Source organism: Physeter macrocephalus, chromosome 21 (genome assembly GCF_002837175.3).
Source record: "Physeter macrocephalus isolate SW-GA chromosome 21, ASM283717v5, whole genome shotgun sequence".
NCBI lineage: Eukaryota > Metazoa > Chordata > Mammalia > Artiodactyla > Physeteridae > Physeter > Physeter macrocephalus.
In genome coordinates this window covers 83,254,315-83,268,871 of record NC_041234.1, presented here as the reverse complement: position 1 = coordinate 83,268,871, position 14,557 = coordinate 83,254,315, and the positions used below count along the sequence as shown (strand labels likewise).

General features: G+C 38.9%; 2 protein-coding genes across 3 annotated transcripts in view; one reads left to right on the top strand and one right to left on the bottom strand.

Moving 5' to 3' along the window:
* Positions 1 to 3,819, bottom strand: part of ATG4A (autophagy related 4A cysteine peptidase) — an 89,899-nt gene extending 86,080 nt beyond the window's left edge. The window contains exon 1 of the mRNA XM_055081955.1: positions 3,805 to 3,819. The gene's annotated coding sequence lies outside the window, so the exon portion shown is untranslated. The remainder of the gene's footprint in view (positions 1 to 3,804) is intronic.
* A 186-nt stretch (positions 3,820 to 4,005) lies between these two features.
* On the top strand, positions 4,006 to 11,128 carry PSMD10 (proteasome 26S subunit, non-ATPase 10). 2 transcript variants are annotated; one of them, XM_007100767.4, is made up of 5 exons: positions 4,006 to 4,208; positions 6,392 to 6,490; positions 7,522 to 7,668; positions 7,763 to 7,850; positions 10,166 to 11,128. In XM_007100767.4, the coding sequence occupies exons 1-5, from the start codon at positions 4,095 to 4,097 to the stop codon at positions 10,171 to 10,173; spliced, it is 456 nt and encodes a 151-aa protein (XP_007100829.2). In that variant the 5' UTR covers positions 4,006 to 4,094; the 3' UTR covers positions 10,174 to 11,128. The 2 variants fall into 2 exon arrangements, with proteins under 2 accessions (XP_007100829.2, XP_007100828.2); XM_007100766.4 differs by having other exon boundaries at positions 4,010 to 4,208; positions 7,763 to 7,929.
* The last annotated feature ends 3,429 nt before the right edge of the window (positions 11,129 to 14,557 follow it).

Genomic DNA, 14,557 nt, shown 5'->3' with positions numbered 1-14,557 from the left:
CGTCCGGTGCCTGTGCTCCGCAATGGGAGAGGCCACATCAGTGAGAGGCCCGCGTACCGCAAAAAATAAATAAATTAATTAATTAATTAAAATAAAAGCACAACACACCGTCTATAAAGGAAGATTACCCAAACAAGTCACTCAGTAGGAGAGGCACTTGGAGTTGTTTTTCCAGCTGTTTCTGACAATCAAATCCAATTTCCTGATGTATTATTACGGTGAAATGTTACTATAGCCAATCCTTTGTGAATACCACACAACAGGCCTGCTGTACCTCTGTAATCAACTGGATAAGTATTTATTGAACACCTGCTAAATACAGGACACTTTTACACACCAGCCATCAGCAAACTACATCTGGCAGGCCAAATTAGATCCACTATGTGTTTTTCTTATGGTAAGGAAGGTAGGAATGATTTTTACATTTTTTAACTGTTGGAAGAACTGCCTTCAACCACTACTACCAAATAACGAATGGCCCTGGAAATTAGCTTTTGCTCCAGAATTAATAATGTTTCTTAATTAATTCAACTTAAAATTACAAGGCAAAACAGCACTTATATGTGAAACTTACACTGCAGGAAAGTCATTTCAACAGCTAACATTGTTTGAATCATAACTAATGTCAACATGCTTTATATGCATCCCATGCTGTCACAGGTCAAAACAACAAAATCACAGTGAGATACCACTTTGCACTCACTAGAATGGCTATAATAAAAAAGACATTAACAAGTGTTGGTAAAGATGTGGAGAAATTCTAACCCTCCTACATTGCTGGTGGGAAGGGAAATGGTGCAGCCACTTTGGTAAAGTCTGGCAGTTCCTCACAAAGTTAAACATAGAGCTACCATATGGCCCAGCAATTCCACTCCTAGATACGTGCTAAGAGAAATGAAAACACAGGTCTGCACAGAAACATGTACATGAATGTTTATAACGGCATTATTCATAATAACCAAAAGGCAGAAACCAATGAACTCATGAACAGATAAGTGAAATATGGTATAGCCATACAATCGAATATTACTCAGCCATTAAAATGAATGAAGAATTGATATAAACTAAAATTTGGATAAATTTCAAAAACCTTATGCTAAGTGAAAGAAGCCAGACACAAAAGATTACATACTGTATGATTCTATTTATATATGAAATCCCCCAAAATGAAAATCCATAGAGACAAAAAATAAATTAATGGTTGCCTAGGCCTGGGAGTGGAAATGGGGAGAGAGTGAAAACAGGCATGAGGTTTCTTTCTTGGGTAATGGAAATGTTTCAAATAAGAGTGTGGTGATGGTAACACAATTCTAAAATACTAATAACATTAAATTGTACAATTTTTAAAAGTGTACAACACCAAAAGTATGACCCATAAAAGAAAAAAAAAATTAGATCTTGTCACAATTTAAAATTTTGCACTTCAAAAGACATCATTAAGAAAATGAAAAGACAAGCAACAGAGTGGGAGAAAATATCCACATATCATATCTACAGGGACTTGTATCCAGAATATATAAATAATTCTTACAACTCAATAATAAAAAGACAATAACTCAATTTAAAAATGGAAAAGATGTACGAATGGCTAGTAAGTAAATGAAAAGGTGCTCATCATCATTAGTCACTAAGGACGTACAAATTATAACTACAATAAGATATAATTTCACATCCATTCAGAATGGCTATATCAAAAAGACAATAACAAATGTTGGCAAGGAAGTGGAGAAACAGAAACCGTCATACATTACTAGTGGCAATGCAAAACAGTGCTGCTGGTTTGGAAAACAGTTTTACAGTTTCTTCTAAAGTTAAAGATAAATTTGCCATATCATGCAGTCATTCCACCCTTAGGTTCCTACCAAAGAGAAATGAAAACACCTGTCCACCCAAAGACTCGCACGCTAATGTCCTTAGCAGCATTATTCATAATAGCCAAAAACTGCAAACAACCTACATGTCTAGTGAGTAGACAGACTAAATGTTTTATAGCCACATAATGGAATACTATTTGGCAATAAAAATTAATGAAGTACTGGTACATGCTACAATATGGATGAACCTCAAAAATATTATGCTAAGTGGAAGAAGCCAGGCACAAAAGACCACTTCTTATTTGATTTAATTTAGATGAAATGCCCAGAATAGGCAAATTTATAGAGACAAAGTAGATCAGTGGTTACCTGGGGCTGGGAGTGGGAACAAGGATTAACTGTAAATAAATGAGCATGACGGATCTTTGGGGGGAAATGAAAATGTCCTGAAACTGATTATGATTATGGTTGCACCATTCAGTAAAGTTACTAAAAATATTTAACTATACTTAAAATGGGTGAATTTTATGATATGAAAACTATATCCCAATAAAGCTGTTAAAAATAGGAAAGGGGGCTTCCCTGGTGGCGCAGTGGTTGAGAGTCTGCCTGCCGATGCAGGGGACACGGGCTCGTGCCCCGGTCCGGGAAGGTCCAACATGCCGCGGAGCGGCTGGGCCCGTGAGCCATGGCCGCTGAGCCTGCGCATCCGGAGCCTGTGCTCCACAACGGGAGAGGCCACAACAGTGAGAGGCCCGCGTATCGCAAAAAAAAAAAAAAAATAGTAAAGGAACAGTAGCGGAAACTGGGTGAGGGGTACACAGGAATTCTGCATTATCTGTGCAACTTTTCCATAAATCTAAAGCTATTCTGAAATTTAAAATGTATTTAAATAAAAAATAACAAGAATATGTTTGTGGATTTATACCTATCTGTGTGAAAAGACATTTACAAAGATGAAATAGGTAAAATCTCATTACAGATCAGTATTAACAGATGAACATTTGAAATGATTTTGATGATAGGGAACACTGACTATTAGCCCCAAATAAACAAAATGTTATCCCCCCCAAAAGAATTCCATTATTCTCATTAGTAGTCTCATATTACAAAAAAAATGCTCAATTATTATTACTATACCTTGAATTTCATCAATAAATATTTGTTGAAATTTGTTTTCTCCCTTGTCATATAAGTACCTACAAATTATCCTCGATTTTGCCTTTTGGCCCCCAAAGGCTAAAATATTTACTATGTAGCTCTTTATGGAAAGGTTGCCAAGGCCTGTTCTACACCATAACAGGGTAAATATAAACATAGTCTCTTTCTTGAGTGTATTCTTATCGTTACCTGGTTTTGGTATGATGCCAGCCTGGATATGCCCTATAAAGGATAAGCCTTGCATCTCTTCTGCTATGGCACTATTTAGGAATCCCATAAATAGAAACACTATTAGCTTAATAGTTGTAGCAAAACTTCGATGTCACCGTTATTATAGTGATATTAAAGAGCCAACACCATGCCACAGTGTCAAGATGACCCTCATCAAGTTGTGATGTCACCACGCCATGGACTCCCCGAGATCTCTTAGATATCAAGTGGGTCCTATAGCATCACACCCTGCCTTTGGCATCACCCTGGCACATCACCTTACTACAGTGTCATATGCTATCACTGTTGTGGCAGAATTCTGCCCTAATGCCACTCCGCCGAAACGTCAGAATAATTAACCCCTAGTTCTTTCCATTCCTTTGGCGGCGGTAGCAGCGAGGAGGAGGATGGCCACAGGCACTGGTTCAAGCTCAGGAGGTAGTACTCAGCTGCTACCGTTTTCCCTTCCGCTTACCACTGCAGGTCAGGGCCCCCGTGGGACAGGACTTTCTGGCTCCCATAACTCTCTTGCCATGACCCCGCACCCACTTCGCATCACCGACTCAATGCCCCAACAGCGACCACCCACCCCGGTTCTACACGAAGCCGCTCCCCGTACCTGACTCCATTCTCCAGCTGTCATCCTGGGCCAATTCCACCGGCCACTTGACTACGGCGGCCGCAAGGGACCCCGGGACTCGTAGTTCCGCGCTGCTAATGGCAGAGATGGAGACAGCGGCAAAGGCGCCTCCCCTCCCGGAACTGCGCTCAAACTGCAACTCCCAGAGGCGCCCTGCGATGGGAAAAGAAGCAAAGGAATGAGCGAGGTTGCCTCTTTTGATTGGCAGTCAGAGCTGGCGACGTGAGGCGGTCGCTGGTCAGGCTTCACCGAGATCCTGGGAAAGCGAAATGGAGGGGTGTGTGTCTAACCTAATGGTCTGCAACCTGGCCTACAGCGGGAAGCTGGAGGAGTTGAAGGAGAGGATCCTGGCCGATAAATCCCTGGCCACTAGGACTGACCAGGTAAAGCAACGCTTGGGGCCTCTCCGCTGGCGGCGGCGGCGGCAGCGGCGGAGAACAACGTGGCTGCCCGGCCCAGCCCAATCCATGGGGAGACCGGTTCCGAGAGGGCCAGATCCCCGCCCCCGCCGCCCCATCCTTACCCCAGGGTCACCTCAGGACTCGGGACCGGGCGGCCGGAGCTAGCCCCACAAACCTCCAGTGTTGTTTTTTGGCCCAGTACTTAGTCGCTGTATTTTGGATATTTCTAGAACGTTTGGACGTTTGGACGTTTCTCAGAAATGCCCAGTCTTTGAGACATCTGTGAGAAGGAAAGTTTTTGGTTTGGGGAAATGGGTTTGTTTGCTTTTATTAGTGATTTTATTCAGTGGAACACGTGTAACTGAACGCCTCAGCTGGGAGCTGAGGATACAGTCGAATGGAAGGGGCAGACGTTAATAAAATAATCCCAAATCATATGTCCGATTATAAATTGTGGTAAATACTCGGGAGAGAAGTTGACGTGGGGCTTTCAGAACATATCATGGAAGGACCTGATTTAATCTCGTTTAGAAAAGTCGAATGTTGTCGTAACTGAAGAGGATTTGCAGAGGAGGGAAGGTTGGCTGTATCTTGAAGGATGAGTGGGATTTCCCTGGAGGATGAAGGGGCATTCTAGACAAAGGCAGAACAAAAGTGAGTGGACCTTGGGAAGTGTTTCTTTCTGCCCTCCTGCTCAAAAGACCCTCATGCTTTCACCCTGAGTTTCTAGAAAGATTCACGGTGCCCTCAGTAAGCCAACATACATTTATAGATTGCCTCCTATTTGAGAGGCACCGTGCTCAGCACTAGCAAGACATTGTCACATAATTACAAATCTCCATTTTGTGTGTTTGGGAAGAGAAATAGAAGTTTGGAGACTTTTTTTCTGGAACTTTCCTTTATTGCTCAACGTGAAAATGCCTTTGCCTAGTTTACCTTCATTTTGGTCTGGTGATGTTTAATACTTTAGATTTAATTTAACAATATTAAATTAAGATTTAATAATACTTCTAACCATTCTTCATCAAGTCAATGGCATGAAAAAGGGAGAAACTATTCAAGATCAAAAGACTTAAGAAACAACAAACATTTGCAACTTATGGAGCTTGTATGGATCCTGATTGAAACAAGCCAACTGCAAAAAGACATTTGGGGGACAGTTGGGGAAATTTGGGTATTTGATGTTATAAAGGAGTTAGTATTAATTTTAATCAGTGTAATAGCTATGTAGTAAGGTATTTTTCAGATACTCAAATATTTAGGTATGAAAGGTCATAATATTTAAGATTTGTTTTTAAAAATCTCATCAAGGAGAAAAACAGATGAGGCAAATATGGCAAAATAGTTATAAGATGTAGGTGATAGGCGTATGGATTATATTATGTTCCCTGTATTTTTATATGAGTTTGAAATTTTTGTAATAAAGTTTAAAATATTTTCTTTTACATAGGGCTAAGAAATATAGCAGTCACTGCAAAAAGAAAAAAAAAGAGAGAGAGAGATTCCCTTTGAGAAACATGACTAACTCCTAGCTTATTATTTTTTTAAAGTAATGTTGCTCTCTAATTCTGTGTGTGGTATGTTTTTTAAATAGTTATAATCTCAACTAGTTTCATGAACATTTCTTTCCCACAAGATACATTTGTTCTTTCTAGAGCATCTAGAAAATTCAGAGCTGACGGGTTTGTGTCCCAACTTCACGATTTACTAGCTGTGCGACCTTGACAAGTTGCTTACCCTGAGGAGTCTGTAAAATGGGGATAATATCCACTGTATAGGATCATGGGTATTACAGGAGATGATGCACGTAAAACTCTTAGCACAGTGCCTGACATAAAAGTACGTACATAATGGAAATAGCCAAAGCTGTATTTCTGCCAAAGCACTGAAATCAGTTTTTTGCTCTATTGCTTTCATGGCTCTAGTCTGCCCAGAATTACCTACGTTCATCAATGTATTCTCCTCATGTTACTAAAACCTTGGTCTCTCTTAGGTAAGTAATATGGTTTAAGGTTACCTACCTGAGGATCCAGTGCTCTCCATTTCTTGTTCCCAAACAGTAGGTTTGCTGGCTCCAATATTAATTTTTTTTCTGCTTTCTTGCCTTAGTTCTTCTATTTCTCTTCAAGAATGTTGGTCTTATTGCTTCTCTGCTTCCCGTGTAGGACAGCAGAACTGCCTTGCATTGGGCATGCTCAGCCGGACATACAGAAATTGTTGAATTCTTGCTGCAACTTGGAGTGCCAGTGAATGATAAAGATGATGTGAGTACTAGGCAGAGTTGATAAATTCCCAGTTATCTTTAGACTCCAGACTGGTGTTTACTAAAGCCCGAGTATTAAGCTCACAAACAAATTTTAACCTTTATGACTAGGAAGTTACAGCATGGCCCCAGTGACCAAATACAGGACTGGTGGTTGCATTATTTCAGAGTGTTCATTTTGCTACTCATAGCCTGTAATTTAAGGTAAACATGCAGATCAAGTCTTATTATGATGACCCCTAAGAGACTACAAATCCTTTTTATTATGTTGGAAATTGTTTTTGGTGAATATTGCCTGAATAATGAGGGCCTAGATATCTTTTTTTGTTATATAAAGATTTGGCGTAATGGTATTGGTTATATTAGGATAAGACTTGTGAAGAATAAGGATGGAAATGTTTTTGTAGGCAGATTCCTTTTCGAGGATGCTCAGTGAAATAATATTGATAATGGCAAAAAAGTAAAAACAGTTTAATGGAGGAACAGTTGAATACAGCATATATATACACCTAATAAAATAATACACAACCAGGGGATTCCCTGGTGGTCCAGTGGTTGGGACTCCACGCTTTTGCTGCCGAGGGCACAGGTTCAATCCCTGGTCAGGGAACTAAGATCCCGCAAGCCGCCTAGCGTGGCCAAAAATAATAATAATAATGATAATAATATGCAACCAATAAAGTTATGATTCCAAAGAATGACATAGAAAAATTTTCACAACGTAATGATAAGTGGACATTGTGGAAAATGCACCTCACGGAACTTGATATCCTATTGGGGTATCCTTGATCCCAATCTTAAAACACATTAGAATTAGACTTATGTATTATTTCCATGTTGTGGGATTATGGGTGCTTTTCTTTCCTTTTATATATCTGGTTTCCAGATATCCTGCAGTGCTGAATGAGGGAAAGAGAAAGAATATTATTTTTTTAGACCATTTACACACAGCTCTGTAAACCCTGCCTAAATGTTAGCATTAATCCCTGTGCCTTTTCTCCCTGGTTTTTGTTCTGCCCACCTCTTTTACAGGCAGGTTGGTCTCCTCTTCATATTGCTGCTTCCGCTGGCCGGGATGAGATTGTAAAAGCTCTTTTGGGGAAAGGTGCTCAAGTGAATGCTGTCAATCAAAATGGCTGTACTCCCCTACATTATGCAGCTTCCAAAAACAGGCATGAGGTAGGGTTCCATTCCTAGGCTACCTCTTTTGAGTTCTAAACCTGTACGCAAACACAAATAGATCTCTGCATTGTTTTCTTCTCCATCTTCCCAGATTGCTGTCATGTTACTGGAAGGCGGGGCTAATCCAGACGCTAAGGACCATTATGAGGCTACAGCAATGCACCGGGCAGCAGCCAAGGGTAACTTGAAGATGATTCATATTCTTCTGTACTACAAAGCTTCCACAAACATCCAAGACACTGAGGGTAACACTCCTCTGTAAGTGACAAGTAGCAGTCATTTGTATTCTACCTGACATCAGCCCTCTTGCACTAATTCTTACACATCATTTCTTTATTTAGTCTGCTTATAAATATAATACATGTTTATGGCAAAAAAAATTGAAAGTACACAAAAGTAAAAAGATAAAAATTCAAAATGCCTATCATTTTGTCATCCAGAAATAACCACTGATAACATTTTAATGTATTTCCTCCCTGTCTTTTATATGCAAATGTGCATACTTTACGTACGCTTTTTTTTTTGTAAAATTGGGACGATACTGTGTATGTAGTTTTATATCTTGTTCTTTTCACCTCATAGTATATTGTGAGCATTTTCCAATGTTAATAAATATTTCTAAAACGGTTTTGAATGGCTATCCACAACTCCATTTTATGGATGTGGCATAATTTAATAATTCCTCTATTACTGTATATTTAAGCTTTTTTGAGTTTTCCACTATTATAAATAATGCTACATTGACCAACTTTATACAAATATCATTGGCCATACTGCTGATTATTATCTTAGTATAGAAGTTAGAAGTAGAATTGCTGGGTCAACAGATACACATAGTTTAAGACAATTGCTGTATATTCCCAGATTTCTTCCAGAGGAGTTATATAATTGTACCCTCCCAATAGCAGTGTGAGAGTGCCTATTACCCCCTCACCAACACCAAAAATATCCTTTTCTTATAGGAAAAATGTTATTTCAGAGTTGTAATTTACATTTTTTATTATCAATGAAGCTGAACATTTTTTAATGCCTATGACTAATTATATTCCTTCTCTAAATTATAACTTTTTGTGTCCCTTTCTCTGTTTCCTTTTGGAGAATTAATTTATTTTTACTGATTTTTTTTTATGTACCCTTGACTTGACATAGTACAAACATTAACCTTCTGCCATGTTAGTTGAAAATATTTTTCCCAGTTTGTCTTTTCATTTTGTTTATGATTTTTTTTTGAAATAACCGAAGATTTCAACTCTATACAGTCAAACCTATTAATCTTCCCTCATAACTAGAAAGTGCTTCCTCACCCTGAAATTAGTTAACTATTCACCTGTATTTTATTGTGGTTTTTTTAAAAACATTGCATTGATTTGGTTTGGTTATTGTTTTTCATTTAACTCAAATCCATCTGGAATTGATTTATGCTTGACCTGAAGCCGTCCTCTACCTTGATATTTTTTCTACAGTACTTGGCCACTATTCTTCCTTATCGAATGGTGACTTTTTTGAACCAGAAATTCTGTGAGTCTTCTTTTTAGTCCAAAGTAGGATTCAATTTTTTTTAAAGTATTGTTTTCTTAACTCTTAGTTTTACAATTTTTTTCTGTAGCTCTGAGCGACTCTGTCTCGGAAAACATGCATATTCTAGCCCTTTTCTCTAAATAAGAAAGGCAGGGTGGCCTGGAGGAAATTTAGGAGTCAGGCAGTATCGGGTCCTGAGCAGAGCCTACGATTAAGGAATAGCTACATGCTGTTTACCCAATCCAAACTCAGCCACTTAAACACCTATATTAAATACTTGTATTAAGTAACTCAGAGAAGTTACTTAACTTTCCTGAGTCTAATTTCCTTATCTGTAATATGAGGATAATAATTCCTTCCTCACTAGATTGTTGTGAAGGTTAAATAAAATAACATGTTAGTGTCTAATACCCTACCTGGTAAACATTTAAGTGCCTGACAAGGTTTCCCCCTCACTTACTGCTCAGCCATGTCATCATAGGCAAAGACTAACCTCTGTCACAATTTCAACTGTAAAATGGTGATAATAGTACCTTGCTAATTTACAAGGTGTCTGTAACAATCAGATAATATAAAATTTTTTAAACTGCTTTTCCAAAATTTAAACCACACAAATTGCTGTTAGCAGGTTGTGTATGGAGGTTTTTCTAAGTTCTAGCCTGGAATTATTGCATGTGTTTGGTGTAAACCACTAATCTTCATAAAATAAGGACGTTATTCCTTAGGCTGGCATTTAGATCACTTCTGTTGTAGTAGGACCAGAATTGTGATTTATGATCTGGTATTATAAGACTATTCCAATGAGTTTTAACTTATAAACAGTCTTCCCCATGAAAATCGATTTTCCTTTCCAGATTAAGTAACTTTCCAATATTACACTATCTAATAATATGCAGTTTAGACTACCTGTCAGGAAATCCTAACCCTTACATAGAATTGCAAATGATTAATCCGTCTTTGTGGTCCTTGATTTCAGACACTTAGCCTGTGATGAGGAGAGAGTGGAAGAAGCAAAACTGCTGGTGTCCCAAGGAGCAAGTATTTACATTGAGAATAAAGAAGAAAAGACACCCCTGCAAGCAGCCAAAGGTGGTCTGGGTTTAATACTCAAGAGAATGGTGGAAAGTTAAGCAGCTTGGATTTACTCTTACTTTGTATGTTTTGTGGTTGTCCCCTAATGTCCTGGAAACTAATGTACTTGTGCACAAGACATCATCTATGAATGACGAAGTTTTTTCATCTTCCAAGTCTTATAAACATGTTGACTATTGTTCCTGCTGAGGTATTTTTTTCTTAGCTTACAACTTGCTTTCCAGGCATTGAATAACAATAATAATAATTGAGATTGTTCTACTGTTGTATATTATTCTGTATTGAATCTTGGTTAACTTTGAGTAAGTGATTCTGTGGCTGTTGTGAGTCTGCAGCACCCTGCCATGCACCCTCTATCCCCCTCTGAGGCAGAACAACCCCAATAGCACCAGGCCAATTGTTTTGCCAAATGTTTCTAGGTGGATTCTAGAATGTTCTTCCATACAGTTGAAACACATCGTAACTCGTTTTTCAAGCCCACTCAGAGGCCTATGCCAAATATTTCTGTTTTTCCCAACAGTATGGTTTAATTTGTTTTTGTTATACGAGGAATACTTATATATTGTGAGGACGAAATTTTCAGTTCAGAGGGCATGCTATCCAAGTTTGGCATTTATAAACACTAAAATAATGAAAAATAATAGCCTGTGTACCAATGTATGTTTTTAATGAACTATTTCCCTCCAAAATAAAGAGTATTGTTTTTAAAAAGGAAGTTTTAAAGTACCTATATTAAGTCATCCTGTATTGAAAAGAATGTCAAGCTTGTTACCATGATGTGTAACAAAACTGTGTTTTGATTTGTATTTCAGAAACTAAAAAATAAAATGTTGAGAGAATCTCCCAATTCTTTTTGCAAATCAGACACCCACTTAAGCCTTTAAATCCTTTATAAAGACAATTTCTTAGTTTTTGGTAGCTCTGAAGTCAATAAAATTAGTGAAGCTTGAACTGCAGCTAAAATCTTTAAAAATAGTAATCTTCTGAATTGCTAATTAAATGTGGAGCAAAAGAAGATTAATAAGTGTAAACTTGATCTCAATTTAGGGAAACATTTTAAATGATTACTAGTCATAAAATCTAATGAACTCCAAGTGACTCGTCAATTATTTTTTAATTTGAACTTTATGCTGCAAATATTGCTTGAAATAAGTAATCCAAGTGAGTCCACAAACTTCAATTAATTTGGGGTCAGAGACTTAATGACCAGTATCTAAAATGAGTTTTGTAAACGCAAACTGTGTTGTTGATATTCAGACCCTTTTACGTAAGTAAGTATTTTGAGTGCTGAGCTTTACAGTTATTAATCAGGGAAGCATATTCTTATGGAACTAAACTTTGTTTATTGAATGCCAGGGATAGAATTAATGACAGGGGAAATAATTTCTTTCTAATGCTTTTTAGCGTGATCAAAGAATAAAGTTATATCTAATAGGGCCTGTTAGGACTGTAGGTATTCCTAAGTACTGAGTTTTATTGTCTGAGGTAATAGGCTTTGTGAATGTAAAAGAAAATTCATCTTAGTTCTTGGGCTTCCCTGGTGGCGCAGTGGTTGAGAGTCCGCCTGCCGATGCAGGGGACACGGGTTCGTGCCCCGGTCCGGGAGGATCCCACGTGCCGCGGAGCGGCTGGGCCCGTGAGCCATGGCCGCTGGGCCTGTGCGTCTGGAGCCTGTGCTCCGCAACGGGAGAGGCCACAGCAGTGAGAGGCCCGCCTACCACAAAAAAAAAAAAAAAAAAAAAAAATTCATCTTAGTTCTTTATAATACAGATGGAACCAGGCCTCAGGTAATTTGTAGACTATTGGCATTTTAAATGAAGTGGCTTAACAACATTTCAATCGCTGATTTGTGTAAACTAAGGATATTGATGGCCTCGGATATTGATCAGATTGTTACCTGTTCCCTGTAGGAAACCCAATAGAGATGAAGCTGATTCAAGTTCAGCAGGTTTTACAGTTACTTTCAAAATGAACTCAGGAAAGATGACAATTTTAATTGTAGAGCTTAACTGAGAATATAAGATGGAAGAAACAGGTAAATAGAAGAGTGGAAAAAATTACATTCTCAAGTATCTGTTGGAGGGAATCCACAGTTTCAGTGAGGTTCTATGAGATTCAAGATAATTCTGCATTTTACTTTGTAATCTTTGACTTAACAACTTAACTGTATGACCCCAGGGTTTTGATTTCCCAATTTAACTATACCAACTACACTGAATTCATTACATGGCAGCATCTTCTACTTTCTGTTGCCATATCCTTTTATACTATCAAACCCCCAAAACCTTCTGTTAGCAAGTTTGATATAGTGTGGGAGCTTTCCTTTGGGTGTATGACCCTAGCTTCACACTTCTATTGACTGCCTGAAATTGAATGCAGAAATTTTGATGTGCATTTTTCTGGGAAGAGGGTTCAGTAGCTTTCATCAGATTCTCAAAGGGATCTGTGACTTCCCAAAAGGTTAAGGATCCCTGGTTGAGAGAAAAAAGAATGCTGAATCAATTATCAGTAGACATGGGTTCTACAAAAGTAGAGTACCACACTTTATAAATTTTTACATCCATTCTCCATTGTAGGCATTAAGGAGGTAGAAATCATCTCCATTTTACAGGTGAGCAGGCACTGAGAGCTAGCACTACAGCCAACACTAAAATCTAGCTTTCCTGGATCCTGATCCATTTTCTTTCTGTCTCTACTCAAAAACAGTGGGCCAAATGGAAGGTACTGTGGCATTTTGATAATAACCCATTAGTTGTAACATCCCACCGACCAAACCCTGTGCTTTTTTTTTTTTACATTGGTGGGTTTGGGGGATTTTTTTTGTTTGTTTTCTGGTTTCCCAGAACCTTCATTATCATCTCTGAGTTCTTTTTTGTTTTTAGACCAAAGCTTCAAAGACAAGTGGGATTGAGTCTTCATTGATTGATTGGTTTGAACCTTTTATGAGACCCTCTAACCTGTTTTACAGCATGTAGACATTGTAAAACCACCTTTTATTACTAAAAGTTGGGTTTTTTTCATTGAAATTAGTAGTCTGGTGCAGTTGAAGGAGCATTACACTGGGAATCAGAGAACTTGGAATCTAGTATTGACTTTGTAAAATCTTAGATTATTTTACCTCTCTTCACTCAGGGATTCTCCTCTGGAGATTGGGTGGGGTTCTATAGGAATGACCCAGCTTTTTAAACTACATTCACCCCTTCCTGTCTCCCCCACCAAGAATATAATTCTGCATCATCTTCCACTTCCACCCCATCATTGTCAGGAGTGGGCCATTGTGTGTGTTACTACCCTCGGGTGCACTGAGATTGAAAAAGTTCGAGTCCTATTGATCTCAAAGCTCCTTGCTAGTTCTCCTTACTGAAAGTTCATCAAACCTGAGTTACGGACCAGTGTAAAAGCTGCAAATATTAACTTCTCAGCATATAATATTGCGGGGAAAGCCCACTTGATACTCTAAAGGACATGGAAGATCTCAAATGCATAGTTTCTTGGTTGTTGGTCAAGAATTACTATGTTTTAGTCCTTTTTTAAAATCATAGATCACTATTAGTTGGAGGCCCTCCACAGTGCCGTACAAATTCCAGCCTTCCTCCCCTTCAGTCAGCACACTACTGTTGATAATGACGCGCAAGAACTTGTCATAGTTAGTTAGTAAAGCTGTATATTACATGAAGACAAGAGCTAGCTCTGATTCTGCTCACCATTGTATCATCAGCCACAGTACCTGGTCCATAGTACCCATTCAGTAAATGTCCAGTGGGTGACTGAATAAACAGATGAATTTGGGGAGAATAAGGACCGACAGCCCCAAAGCTGTTCCATTGACTTTAGCATATCCTAGTTACTAAATGCAGAAACAAAGAGGTGAGAGAAGTTCCTGGAAGTCTTTTTGGGTGGTGAGAAGTAAATGGTTAAGAAGCCAAGGCTGGGGGCTTCCCTGGTGGCGCAGTGGTTGCGCGTCCGCCTCCCGATGCAGGAGGACTGGGTTCGCGCCCCGGTCTGGGAGGATCCCACATGCCGCGGAGCGGCTGGGCCCGTGAGCCATGGCCGCTGAGCCTGCGCGTCCGGAGCCTGTGCCCCGCAACGGGAGAGGCCACAACAGAGGGAGGCCCGCATACCACCAAAAAAAAAAAAAAAAAAAAAAAAAAAGAAGCCAAGGCTGGGTTGGGATTTGGTTGGGACTATCCACTTAACTTTTAACTACCTGTAGCAAAATAAATCAGGTAGTACCTTATCTGAGTGAGAATTAAGCTGAAACAATTTGGTCGAAGCT

Bases quoted from the DNA above. Each gene is read 5' to 3' on its own strand.
- PSMD10 (XM_007100766.4), top strand. From the start codon at position 4,095: ATGGAGGGGTGTGTGTCTAACCTAATGGTCTGCAACCTGGCCTACAGC. The intron at 6,491-7,521 runs GTGAGTACTAGG...CCTCTTTTACAG, and splicing joins CAGTGAATGATAAAGATGAT to GCAGGTTGGTCTCCTCTTCA. The intron at 7,669-7,762 runs GTAGGGTTCCAT...CCATCTTCCCAG, and splicing joins CTTCCAAAAACAGGCATGAG to ATTGCTGTCATGTTACTGGA.